Source organism: Nyctibius grandis, chromosome 3, assembly GCF_013368605.1.
Source record: "Nyctibius grandis isolate bNycGra1 chromosome 3, bNycGra1.pri, whole genome shotgun sequence".
Classification (NCBI taxonomy): Eukaryota; Metazoa; Chordata; class Aves; order Nyctibiiformes; family Nyctibiidae; genus Nyctibius; species Nyctibius grandis.
In genome coordinates this window covers 69,808,002-69,821,545 of record NC_090660.1, presented here as the reverse complement: position 1 = coordinate 69,821,545, position 13,544 = coordinate 69,808,002, and the positions used below count along the sequence as shown (strand labels likewise).

Here is a 13,544-nt window from a genome sequence, read left to right as displayed (position 1 = left end):
AGAGTTACACACATTCCAATAACAGAAAGTGTATGATCAATCCATTTCAAAACTCAGATGTATAAGGGGAACAGACAGAAAGGAGGAGTAAATGCAAATCTCCATTAGTTACTAGTCAGGTCAAATAACAAGTCGAAAGGTGGAAAACAGCATATAAATCCCACCAAGCACAGAAACAGGCCTCCAGTGGAAAGAAATAAGACAAGCCAGACAGAAGGAAAAACAGGAAGCCATGAAGTCTTTCCAAAACAGTCTAAATAGAGACAACACTTTTACACCATCCTCCATAAGGTCAGCCAGAGTTCTGCCAACTTGATCGCAGTAAGTCCTAAAGGATTTCACGTGGAACTTGAGCTCATGACAGTGGTTTTTCTGTTTTACCACAGGGTGCAAGCTTTTAAGCCAGGACACCTGAAGGTACTAAAGGTAAGAAAACAGTGTTTCCCCTAGACAGCAACCAGTTTACACTTACTAGGTGTTCAGTTTAGTTAAGGAATCAATCTTACTTAACATTAGAGTACCTGTTCAAACTGAGCTTTGTAGTCTTGTATGAGTAAGCATTTCCAAACCCAGGGTTTCAGCTGTCCAGAGAGTCTTAGGTAGATGTACTATAGTTAAACCTGCGATGTCACTCAGAGTATATGTTTACATGTCTACAAGTCTGCCTGCCTCCCTGCCAGCAAAGTATCTGTTTACTATCCACAGAAGATAATATTCAGTTCAGACCTGAGGAGTTCAGTTCTATCTCCATCAGCCTCTCTAACCTTGTAACAAGCAAAGCTTGTGGATCTGATTTATTGCAAGCTTCTGCTGTCACAGATGAGTGCAGTGGCAGATCTAATGACAAGCCTGTTGGATTTGGAATTTTAGTTTGTGAACACTCATATTTAAACCAGGACAGAGAATACAACTCATGTGAAAATAGTGATAGGATCACACATGATAAATACAGAATATTAGGCAGAATAGCTCAATACAAGAAACATGGTGCACATACCAGTCTCTCAACCTGTTCTATCCTTAGAACTACACTGCAACACTCACCAGCCCCCTCTTTTCAAACACACTGTGAGTCCCATTAATATTATATTTAGCATTTCACAGCATGTTAGTTTCTACTTCCAAAGCATCTAGACATAAGCTGTATTGACACCCATGTCTTCCAGTGAGAGGCCAAGTTCCCGTGACTGGGAATATGAATAAAACCAGTAAGTTCTATCCTAGAAAGCTCATGCATTTCAAAATTTAAGACTTATTTTAATCCAAGATACAGCAACTGTAAAGTCCAGTTCATAAAAGGGCAACTTGCTGCTGATAAGTCTTCATATGTACAGTGAAAACATGCAATCAATGCAAGTTTCCAGTCAGTACGGCTTCCCCATTGATTCCAACATTTTCCTTCTCTCTTCCGCTGAGGGCATCTCCGGTTTCACACCATTTCTTTTCCTTTGCATCATAACTTCATGCTGAAAACAGAAGAAAGTGACCATGAGAACACAGATTTCTCAGAAGTCTCTGAGCTCCAAATGAATAAGATTCTTTAACAGAAGTACTCTTTATTTATCAAGAGCCAGATTCTCTTCAGTCTGATCAGCTGATAACTAAGTGTACTAGTATTTAATTGAAGATACCGGATAGTTTACCTTGCTGCTTCAGAAGACAGCGAAATTACAGTATTCCCATTACGCTATGTAAGACTAACATGCAATTGTCTGTAAAACCTTTTTTGGCAGTTTGCGCAATCATTTAAAGGCTAAGCTAAAAGACTCTTTACTACTACGGCATAAGGAAAGAAAATAGCAAGGAACAGTTTAACTGCACGTAGTTCCTCATGATACTCTTCTACCTCAAGAGAGAAGGAAATAAGGACACAACCAAATAAGAATGAACTCTTCCTAAGCTTTATCTTAGGTTAAAGCAAACATGACCCAAAACAATGGAAAAACAGATGAACTTATCTTACCTCAGAATTTTTTCATTATATTCATTTAAAACAGAACTTATTACTAGAAATATCTGACTCAAATTCAGTGGGAAACATATCAGGTACTGCAAGAACACTGACTCACAACCTAAGAGGGTAAACTTAGGAGAACCAAGCGAAGTACTTTGATGTGCATCTGCTTAAGTCTTCCAGCAACACATACCAAGACTACCTAGGCCTGTAAGTCACTGTAAAAACAGTAGCAGTCAGCACTAGCTAAGTCTGAAGAGTTCAGAAAGCAGTGTGTCAGAAGTAATGTACTTAAAGCAAAGCATGGAGTAAAATTTAGAAAATCTACTGTGCTCACCCAGAATTTTCTGCAGCTTTTGTACTTCAAAAAATAAGCAGTACACATATCCTTCTTATAGTTGTTGTCATCCATACATTTTGTAGAGGCATCTGTTTCCTTTAGTAGGGAAAACATACTTCAGAGCTGAGGGAAGTTACTGTACTCAGTGTCTAAAAATTCTAACAAGCCCCAGAATATCTATGAAGATAGGAGGCATTTTCTCAGATGAAATAATAATATCAAAGAGAGCAGAGGAACATCTATCACAAAGGATAATCAGTAATTCCAAGCAATGACTTCATTTAGAGATAACAGACATTATTACTCTTTAAATAGTAATGATAGAGTCCATAGAATAGTAGTTTACAAAGATGCTTGGTATAACCCACCAAAGACTCTTAAGAAAATCAACCAAGCTTGTCTAACCAGGATTTCAGGCTCTGGTTTTAAGGACAGAAAATGGAAGAGATTGCTATCGGTTGTATTACCCCTATTTACGAGGAATTACTGGTTGTTATTTCATACTTACTATAACAGATGATTTTCAGCTTTTCCCATCTTCACACTCCTTAAGAAACTTTTTATGCAAAATGCCAATGCGAGAGTGCTATCCATAAAAGAATCCTCTAGAAATTGCATTATTTAACACTGAAATATGCAAACAGAAATCCCAATTTGATCATCTTACCGCTACACATGGATTTATATCATGGTTTCTAAGCTGTTGTGCATGCCTGGACATTCTAGACAGACACCCAGACCTTGGCAAGAAACAGAAAAGAAACAGGTTAAGCATCTAGTTTTAATAGCAACTCAGGATTAAGTCTGAACTGCAGCATTCCAATAACACACAGTTAGGTTGTCTTGAAAAAAAAAAAACAAACCAAAACCCACAACTCACCACCACCAATCTTTTTCAAAATGTTATTGCACAAGCACTAACAGCAAGACAACTCAGGCAAGTTTAGCCTGTCACCAAGATTGCTTACTCCCTGATAAATTCCTCCAGAGAATGGAGCCACTGCAGTCACTCTCATACCAGCCTGTCATATCGTTGAGGAAGTGACCGTGTCTAGGAGAAACAGCTCCACAGAAGCTGTTCACAGCCAACACACTGCAAACACTTCAATTAATAGTGTGTGGGAGCAACGTACAAGTAAACTTTTCCAGATCTGTGCCTACTCCTTAGGTGGATCACATCTGTATCTTCACTGAGCTTTCCAAGGTATAACAAGTGCCCAACCATCTCCTGTGTTGCTGTATCAGGTACTTAATAGAAAAAGAAACTGTTTCACTGCAAGGAGGGACCAGATCCACTTACACTGTGTATGACAGCTTGAACCACATTTTTCACTGGTTTAGTAGTTTGACACTGACTCTAGGAACTGCAAGCTTGAGCGGCAGAGTTCAGTGCCAAGAACCTACATGGATCCAAAATGATGACATCAAGAGGAACAGCAGACCCTCATTCCCTTTACTACTTCCCATATACTGCCTCTGGCACACATATGGCCATGCAGGTATTTGTTCCAAACAAATACTAAATCTAACCAAAACCAAACTAATGTTGACCAGATGACTGACTGAGCCAATGCAAGCAGAAACACACAACTGAGGAAGAGAGCACTTTTTGCAGCAAATTAAAAGACATTGTGGATGCCCCTTTCCCTGGCAGGGTTCAAGGCCAGGTTGGATGGGGCCTTTGAGGCAACCTGGTCTAGTGGAAGGTGTCCCTGCCCATGGCAGGGGGGTTGGAACTAGATTATCTTAAGGTTCCTTCCAACCCAAACCATTCTGTGATTCTATGATTCTAAAACACAGCTAATTAAGGAAACACTGAAAGAACATCCTTGATTATCTTGTGGGGTTTTTTTTTCCTTAAAGATACTGCTGCTAATTCTAAACTTAAATCTCTTTCTGTTCACATTAGAGACTGATAACTGCACGTCTGCAGTAAAAAGCCAGTTTTGCTTGGTATCAGCAAACAAAAATAAGATACTGCGCTTAATAGCTCACAGACAGAAAACAATCTTTTAGATGAAGGTTCTTTGGGTAAGAGTAAGCTATTCCAGGTGTGAATAAGCTTAGATTTTACATCCTGTGCAAGTATGCTCTCCTGGTCCTTGGAGTATTTTTTGCATTCCACATGATCATTTTCTGCAAATGGGCCTTTTAAAGAACAGCATTAGGAAACCTTTCCACTTTCCTTTGAAAACTACCCAGTGTTTAAGTTCACTTTACAAGCTGGGCAAATGTTTGCTATTTCGTGGGTGCAAGAGGATTTTTGATCAGGCACTTCCAACTCAAATGGAAACACAAGCATGTAGAACAATAGCATCAACCAGACTTCACGAAAGGAGGGGGTTGGAAAAGGAGAAAACAAGAGCAGCATATCACAATGCCTCATCTAAGTCAGTACCACAGACAGAAGGTTTTTAGAGGTTTGTTTGTGTCTGTGTTACAACTCTTTCATTGATATTAGAGGTGTAAGTACCACTTAAGCAGACATGCCTCAAGGTGTACAGTATTGGACTGACTTCAGCCTTACTCTTTGAGAGAGTATTCGTGAGTCTGAGTCATAGACTGCGTCATCATCAGTGTTCGTTATACAAACTGCAATTAGCATTTTCAGTTTGATTACACCACCAGAGTCTGCAACCGTGCCCAGTTTAAGGAACAACGCACACAATACATTAAATACCTACTTAACGAACAGGCAGTTCAGGTTCTCATGAAGCTGCTTAGTTCAGAGTAAGCAAATGCTTAAACACAACTTAGTACTACCAAAAAGGTCTGACAGCTCCCGCGCGTGTTCCTCTCTCCCCCTCTCCGAAGCACTTCACGATTTGAGCCCTTATCAGCTGGAAGGGCAGGCAAGTCACGCCGGAACGCTGCCGTGTGACTGAAGGAGCAGCTGAGCAGGAAGCGAGCTTCCCCCCCCGGTTTTTGCACAGGCTTCCCTTCCTGCTTTCAGCTTACAGGTCTGAGCCCAGCCACAACCAAAGCCCTCTCTATTCCACGGTTCTTAATTATGCTTTAACACATTAACAGTTGTAAACTGTACCACAGAGAAATAGGTCTGTTGCTAGCACTCTCTAACCCTAGGGCTTTTTCAGTTCATAAACCATCAGGGTATTTCTCTATAGGCTCCCTCCCACGGAAAAGTGTTTTGTTTTTTTAAACACACAAATACATACAACACTGCCAATTATGCTACAATACAGACCAGCTTATTAAACCCTGAACCCTGGCGTGAAGACCGTATAAAAACCCTACGGTTTTTATCGCTATTACAGCGAGAGAAGCGGGGGGCGGGAGGAGGCAGCCGGCGGGTCCGGACGCTCGGCACCGCCGAGCCGCCTCAGCCTCCGTAAGAGGGACGGGGGGCGAGTCAGGTGCGGAGGGGGCGGGCAGACTGCCACGGCGCCCACCTCCCTGCCTTGCCGCACCGGCGGCAGGGGGGCCCGGAGAAGCCCCGCGCCCCCTTCCCGCCGCCGCCGGCCGCTCTCCCCGCCTCGCGCGGGTACCGGCTGTCGCCCCAGCGGCCGCCGGCCGGCGCGCGCGCAGCCTTCCCTCAGCACCACCTGCCGCCGAGCGCGGTGCCCGGGGCCCGCCGCAGCCCGTCGCCGGGCCCCCCGCGCCGTCTCCCGGCCAGGCAGGGCTCCCCCAGCCCGCGGGCGGGCGGCGAAGAGCGAGCGAGTGAACCTTCTCTCCTCGCCGGCGGGGAAAGAAGAGGAAGGGGCGCCCGGCCGCAGGCACCGTAGGCGGGCGGGCAGGCAGTGCGGGTCGCCGGCGGCACTCACCTCCGTCGCCGTCCGTGTCCGCGGTAGCCCGGGGCGAGAAGGGGGCAGCCCGTCTCCAATTCGAAAGACGTCAGCGGCTCGGGCAGCCCGCTTAAGTACGGGCGCAGCCTACCCCGCTCCCGGCCTCGCGGCTCCCCCCGGCCCAGCGCCGCCGCCGCCCACGCCCCGGCGGCGCTGAGTGGCAAGGTCGGGCCGCCAATGGCGGCGGCGGCGGGTCCGCCCCGGCCTTGAGCGGCGCCTCCTTCCACCAACGGGGCGGGCGGCGCGGGCCGCAGGCGCCGGCGGCGGGGCGCGGCCGCGGCCCTGACTGACGGGGGGAGGCGTCCAACCCGCGGTGCGTGTGGGCGGCGGGCGGTGTGGGCGCGGCGTGTGCGGCAGGCTGGGCTGCACCGCAGCGCATACACTACAATGGCTGCTGGAAAGACGGGAAAGCAAACAATTTCCAGGCCCGCCGCGTCCAGCACGAAATATGGGGAAAAAAATTACAGAAAAATCGGAGAACACTGTAAAGGGTGGAAACGGGGCGCAGAGGGGATGCTGAGGCTCCCGCGGTGAGTCTGCTGCGGGTTTGGGGGGCAGGCGCCGGGGTTTAGCAGGGAAATATCAGGGTTATTTAAATTATGAAGGGGGAGGAGGAGGAGGAGGAGGGGGGAGAGGAGAGAGGAGCAGCGAGCGGCGAGGAAAAGTTTGTGTTAACCATCCCTCCCTTCCATCCCTCGCCCCCCATCTCCCGCAGCCCCCCACCGCCCCGCGTCGGACCCCCTCCCCCCCCCCCCGGGAGGGAAAAGGCAGGGGAGGCGAGGCGAGCGGTGCCCCCCTTCCCCTCCCTCGGAGGCAGAAAGAGATGATTTTCAGAAAAAACCTCTCTCAGGAGTTTCCTCCACTCCTCCCCTCCCTCCCCGCGGCGCTCCGTTGGTTCGCGAGCGAGCGGGCGAGGCAGCGGTCTGCCCGGGGGACGGCAGGAGGGCGCGGGGTGCCCGCCGCAGACCCCCGCGGCGGGCCGGGGGCCGGGGCCGCGGCGGCGTCGCGGGGCAGGGGCAGGAGCGGGAGCTGCGCGGCCGCCCCCTCCCCTCCTCGCCTCTCCGGAGCCTGTGCTGTGAATGCAGTGACAGCGGCGAGAGCGGCGAGAGGGAGCGGAAGACATTAGAGACCGCGGTGCCGAAAAATGAGGGAAAAAATTAATATAAATTCGCCCTCCGCCTCAAACCGGCCGAATTTCGCACAGAAATTTCCCCCGTGGACCCGGCTACCCGTGGGGTGTCCCCCGGACCTGGCGGCTGCGTCTTTGGGGGGATCCGGAGTGACTTTGGGGCACTCGACCCCCCTTTCCCGTCGTTTTTTGGACAAAAGTTTTTTTTTTCGTAATAAAGAAACGAATTTGCCTGCTCTCCCCCTCCGAGTGGCCCAGAAGCTTTTCCCTTCCTCATCGGTGTGTGTTTAGAGAAAAGTGTGAACCCAAGTAAGTGCTCAGTCGTGTTGCATTGGGGAGGGGGGTTTGCTAACTGAAAGCAGGAGAGATCCGGAGAGAGAGAGAGAGAGAGCAGGGACAGCTTGTTGTCAGTATCATAAACAACCAAAATGGAGGGAGAACTGAGGCATATAACAAAATAAAAATCAGAAAAAAATGCCAAAAAATACCTAAAAATCGGGGCTGCTCCCCCTTTTCTTCCTCAAGGTAACAGAATAAAACCCATGTCTTCCTGAGACCGTTTTAAGGTTTCAGGGAGCAAGGAGTTAATATTTATTATTTTTTTTTGTTGATGAATTCTTTGGAAAGGCAAAAGCCTCTTATAACTCGCCACCGACAATGAGAAAACGTGAAAATCCCTTTCAGGAGAGAGAGGTAGGGGGAGATGATAGTGCAGAAAGTGCATAACTTGGGGGTAGTGTAGAGTGATCCTAGATAAGATAAATGCTGTATGTGCTGCTTTAAAACTTCCTTTTTAAATGCTTTTTGGTATGTTTGGGGGGGGTTTGGAGATGGGGGCTCCTTTCTTTTCCTTTGTCTTTTTTTTCTTTCTTGGGTTTTTTTTTTTTTTTCGGACCGGCATGTAATGCCTTTGTAGTGTCACTTTCCTGATCTAATTAGGATGTGTGAGGCAAAGAGTAAACCTTTCCGGTTTATAAAGTGCGTTTTCGTTGCCTTTGAATTTCAAGTTTTCCTGGTGGCTCCCTCCTCTATTTAAACTGGATTCTTCAGAGGAGTGTGGGGTTGAGGTAATGCTCCATAGGGAAAGCAGAGAGGGCTCAGGGGCAGGGCACCTCTTCTGCGGGTGGTTGCTGGTTTCCCTGGCACGTTCAGTTCACCTGTTTGTCTCCTACAAAGAATGTCTTCTGCAGTCTCCTCGTTTTATTTATGTGAAATAACGATGCCTCATCTCGCCTCACATTGAAGTTAATGCGAAAGTGCTGCTGATGTTGGTTCCACGTGGGATCAGGGACATAGCAGGGCATTTTAAAGAGACAGCTTCTCTTTTCCTAGGGTTATCATCACCTCTGCAGCACCTCTGCCTCTAGCAGAGGGATGGTTCGTTGTTTTGGGTTTTTTTTTTAATGGAAAGGTATCAAATCGGCCCTGATCTGATAAATTAAGGCAAGATAACAGGGGGATACATGCAGATTCGTTTGGATCAAAGCAATTCTTTTGTGTGTAGCAGGTCTTCAGGGGAGTTTTCTTGGTGTGTTAATTAAAATGCTGTGTTTTGGAGAGCATTTTCTGGAATGAGTGTTGCAGAAATGAAAGGGTCTCAGGTTGTTTAATATCAAAACCTAGTGCTGTTCTGCTAGCTATGAATTCCCTGGGAGGAGACCTGTGTGCATAGGGCAGTTTCACAGCCATTTTATAAAAGGTGTGAAGTGCATTATTCTTACCTTGAATAAATTCAGTTTTGTTGGGGACACCTGAGTTTGTTGAAGAGTATTGTAGACCTTGTTCTATACTTAAATCTTCTGAACAGTCCCAAAAGGTTTTGAAGGTAGCGAAAATAACTGTAGGTTTTAATTGGCCAAACTAGGGGCTTTTTACAAGTAGACCTTGCTGTGTAATTATAGCATCACTTGGAAGAATAGCCTCTGGCTTTGTTTAAAAAAAAGAAAAATCATCCTAACTGCCGTCTAGTTTTATGTATACGTGTGCATGTGTGTGTGCATGCATGCTTTTAGCATGGGTTCTGGCTGATACAGTTTTTTGCTTATTTTTTAACTTGTAAGTGTTTAACTGAAATGATGTGAAATGCTCTGCTTGTCCCTATTATCTCCTGTGTATTTTAATTTTCAGCGAAATATCCTATTTAAAAAGTTAACATTGCCTCTTAACATGGCAATTTGATATCTTTGTGAGGAGTTACGATGTTTCCTTTACACATGCCCTGTTTTTGTACTCTTCATATTTAATTCTAGATTAAAAATTGCATACAGGTATGTGGTTCTTGAGAGGGAAGATGGAGTACTGAACTTGTAGGGAGGCTATTTCAGCAAGTGTTTTCTTTGAACTTGTGGAAGCGAGTATCAGTTGTGATAGCCCTCTGTGTTGAATAGCATGTGTTCCCAAATGATCTGTACCTTTTCTGCAAGTGTGACCAGAGAAGCTGCTGTACAGTAGTTGTTGACTAGGACAGTCTTGTGGTTAGAGATTTTGGAAGAAATCTCAAAGTTTTCCAGTGACTCACAGTTGTGAAAATTAAATCACATTAACTGCTCTTAGGCTAGAAAAAAAGGCTCATTAAGGAAGAAAGATTAATCAGTTTGTATAAAGGAATGAAATTGAACATTTTTCCAAGACTGTCTTTTATGGTTTAGAGATCTGTTTTATAGTTAGCAGGAATTCATACTTCAGAGTTCCTTTCCAAATATTTCTCACACTGATCTCTTCTTTTTAATGACTGAAGTAACATTATCCTGAAATGCATAAAAAATTGATAAATTAATAGCAGTACACTGTGTGTTGGTGTCTTTAATGTACCAGGGTAGATAGATAGTAGTAGATGTATAGAACTAACTTTATTAAACTAGTTACTGGTACTGAGAACACTATTTAAGAACTCTTCAAATACTGTGTCTGTGGCCATCAGTATGAAGTGTTCAATATGTTACTACATTTTTACCTAATTAAGAGCTTCCAAAACATTAATATTGTAATACAGAAAATAGGTATAGGCTCTGGGAATAATAACATGAAAGAAGCTGTGTTGTGGAGTATCTTTCTTGACTTACAGTTATGTGTTACAAAGTAAATTCAATGTATCCAACCATAGTACAAAACTCAGGACATAGGGAGGAGGAAGAGGAAAGGGTGTTCTCACAGAATTTGATACTCTTCTAAAGGGGGTTTAGTTTTAAGGTGTAATCCAGATGGTGATAATAATAGCAGAAGATAAATGTTGTTTAGGATTGTTTTTTACAAACTTACTTACTCTTTTTGTAGAAAACTGATTTCTTCTTACGGGGATGATGTGGTGTTTAATAAAAATAGAAGTAACTTTCAAAGCTTCCTTACTTCTAAGAGTTAAGATAATCTTCTCTGTGATATGTTGCTCTGGTTCTATACATAATTCGGTATGATTTTTTCAAGATTTTCTAAAATTAAAACACCTGAGGAAACAAATACTGTGCGATGATGTTGTTAAAGTTACCCTTCTTGTTGTAGGTAAACTGGGGAGCTGTAAATGTGTTAAAATCCTTCTTAGATACTTATCAATCCTATTCAGTAATGTTTAAGAGTTAATAACTACAGTACTGTACAACAGTACAGCAAAGACAGGAATCTAAATTGACATGCATTCACCTTTTCTTGAATGCTTAGTTCAAGTGTGTCTCTTGGTGTGTACTTTTCATTTAGTAATTATCCTGAAAAATTAGGTTCCCAATATAGAATTTTGAAATATAAATTAAGAAACTTTTTAAAAGTTTGTGTAATTCCAAAAGGCACCGCATACAAAGCGCAGCCACTTCTAATGGTCGTCCATCTCTGCAGCTAGTCAGTCAAAATGGTGCCCTTAAGTCTCCTCCTTTCAGGGTAGTGCATGTGTTTTAAAATTAGTGGGTTAAAGAGGGCACTGCTCATGTTCCAAATAAACCACTGTTTGTAACTGTTCAAAGTTATTTTGTTAAAAGAGATGTTTTATTTCAGACTCTAAAACATATGTTTTTTAAATTTTGTATTTATAACCTATTACATCTTTAAACCCATTTTTTTGTCAGCAAATACCTTTTGAGAGGGTTCTTGAACAAGTTTATCTGTTTACCAAGGGGAGATATTTTGGAAAATGTGAAATATGTTAGAGCAATTAGACCATTCTCAAATCAGTGTAGAGTTAAAAGGAGCTAGCAGCCACCACCACCGAAGTGATAGAGCACTTGCTTTCAAGGAGATATTTTCCAAATATCTGCTACTAGTGCAGATTCAGCTTGCATTGCTTTTGAAAGAAATGTGCAGTATCTATCCACTGAACTGTTAAGCATCTTTAACCAATTACCAAATGTTTAGGTAGCCTTGAAAAACTATTTAAAAATAATTCAAATATTAGAACAAAGTAACATTTTGCATTGCTCAAATGTAAAATGTTTAAATTTCTGAAGGGTAGGGGATTTTTTTGTATTTATCTGAGCATTTTGATAATAGAGAGTTGTGTATTTTCCCTGCTAATCAAAAAATCGCATCTAGAATTTAATTAAATTTATATTGATTTTTAAATTGTGCAAACTTGTAACTTGAGTGTAAATCATTGATTAACTTTCAATATAGTCACTTATACAGCTGCCTATATTTTATTTTTAATTTTTCAAGGAATATAGTGACCTTTTATCTGAAATTGAATAAATTGTAGTTACTAATGCATTTTAAATAAACAGTTGTCCACCAAACATCAAATACAAAAAATTCTAATTGTACACAAGTTGTTAAAACCTAGTATTGAACAAAACTGGTAACCATTACTGCAAGTTCAGTTTTACTTTTATTTAGATTGCCTTGTTAAAGTATTTTTTGTCTACTTCAGTATCAGTGTTCACCTGTTATTGTCTCATCTTAGAAGAAGAATTTACCAGAAATTAATAGAATTAGAGGGGGGTTTTAAATTTTTGAGAAGATATAACATGCTTTTAAAAATAGTTATGTGATAACAGTTATAGAGGATGGGGCCTTCTCATAGGATATATTAAAATTGTTAATATTTAAATGGACCCTGCATGTCTTGTAAACAGTTACTATAGGATAATAGCATTAAAATTAACCACGGTACATAGCAGGGTTTTGAGATGACCACATAAGTACATACTTGACAGTGAAGAGTGGGAAAGCTTATGTAGTTACTCTCATGTTGAAGGAATAAATCAGTTTCTATTATAGCCTTCTTTGTAATAACTTCTGTCCGTTTCCTAATTCACTGTCTGTCCAGGGTGTAGAGATACCTTGTCAAATACATTAAAATACGCCGCCAGAGTGATGGGCTATTTTACACATGCCCAACCCTGGTGGTTTTGATAGGCTTACATGGGGGCATGAAGAGAGTAGAGTGTGGCCTGATGTGCATAATTTTATTTTATTTGTTTAAAGGAAAGAGGGGGGAAAAAACACCAGAGCTGAACTAGTATAAAACCAAAAAGTGAGATAGATAAAACAAATGAATGTAGACAAGCGTGGCTATAATACACAGAACAGTAACTCAAAACTCTGAAATAAATAACTCAAAGTAAATAGCTCAAATCAGCTTTGAGAAGTCAAGTGGGAATCAGGAAAGTAAAACCTAGAATTGCTATCATATGCAATTAAGAAATAACTATTTAAAGGAACTTGGAAAAATGCAAAAAGTGTCTGTTACAGTAAACTGAATTGCTATAATCTTCTTTTGCACTTAATGTGCTAAATTCCTCTCTCAAAGGAGAATATCCCTAGAAATCAGATTAGAAAGTGTTTAAAGGGAATTATTTGTCAAAGTTGTTTTTTTACTAAAGTTAGCATAACTAATAATAATCTCTTCCATATTGCTGTAAATAGTATTTTATTTGATATCATTTAGCCATGCAGATTGCACATCTACTTACTTACGTATTGTACAGGTAATTTACCTGGTAGCCTGACACTGTGTATCACTAACTTTCACCCTGAAAGCTTCTCTTTATGGTTGTGGGTCGCATTACACTTTGGAGACTGCCAAATCTGAAGTATGTCTCATTAAATAAGATGTAGATGGTTGATTTTGTCTTATGCATATTTACTGTGAATTGCCAAGTAATCAAAAAGCAAGGAGAATGTCAGAAAGTTTATCTTTCCTCTTAATTTATTGACTATGTATTTCTGTACTACAGGGTATCAGATTTACTAGTGCATGAGTTCTCTAAAAAGCCCTGCAAATCATCTGATTCTGAATTAATGAATCTCATTAGACTAAATGTTTGAACAGCAGAAAGACCCTGTGTATGCAAATCAGATTTTACTGTCCCAAGTGCTTGTCACCTCTAATAAAACTAT

The 13,544-nt window shown here is 42.4% G+C and overlaps 2 protein-coding genes across 3 annotated transcripts in view; one reads left to right on the top strand and one right to left on the bottom strand.

The window, feature by feature from the left end:
• Positions 1-864: 864 nt before the first annotated feature.
• CHCHD7 (coiled-coil-helix-coiled-coil-helix domain containing 7) lies at positions 865-6,254 on the bottom strand. The gene is made up of 4 exons (XM_068395682.1): positions 6,077-6,254; positions 2,962-3,034; positions 2,292-2,390; positions 865-1,466 (listed from the first exon to the last, which is right to left on the bottom strand). Exons 2-4 carry the CDS (start codon positions 3,013-3,015, stop codon positions 1,365-1,367), a joined length of 255 nt encoding a protein of 84 aa, XP_068251783.1. The 5' UTR covers positions 3,016-3,034; positions 6,077-6,254; the 3' UTR covers positions 865-1,364.
• A 205-nt stretch (positions 6,255-6,459) lies between these two features.
• Positions 6,460-13,544, top strand: part of PLAG1 (PLAG1 zinc finger) — a 47,847-nt gene continuing 40,762 nt past the window's right edge. Inside the window, exon 1 of one of the 2 annotated variants that reach the window (XM_068396861.1) lies at positions 6,460-6,627. The gene's annotated coding sequence lies outside the window, so the exon portion shown is untranslated. Of the gene's footprint in view, positions 6,628-7,439; positions 7,536-13,544 lie in introns of those variants that run through there. The other variant, XM_068396863.1, reaches the window with a different exon arrangement.

Bases quoted from the DNA above. Each gene is read 5' to 3' on its own strand.
- CHCHD7 (XM_068395682.1), bottom strand. From the start codon at position 3,015: ATGTCCAGGCATGCACAACAGCTTAGAAACCATGATATAAATCCATGT. The intron at 2,391-2,961 runs GTAAGATGATCA...TCCCTACTAAAG, and splicing joins ATATAAATCCATGTGTAGCG to GAAACAGATGCCTCTACAAA. The intron at 1,467-2,291 runs GTGAGCACAGTA...TTCTGTTTTCAG, and splicing joins AAAGCTGCAGAAAATTCTGG to CATGAAGTTATGATGCAAAG.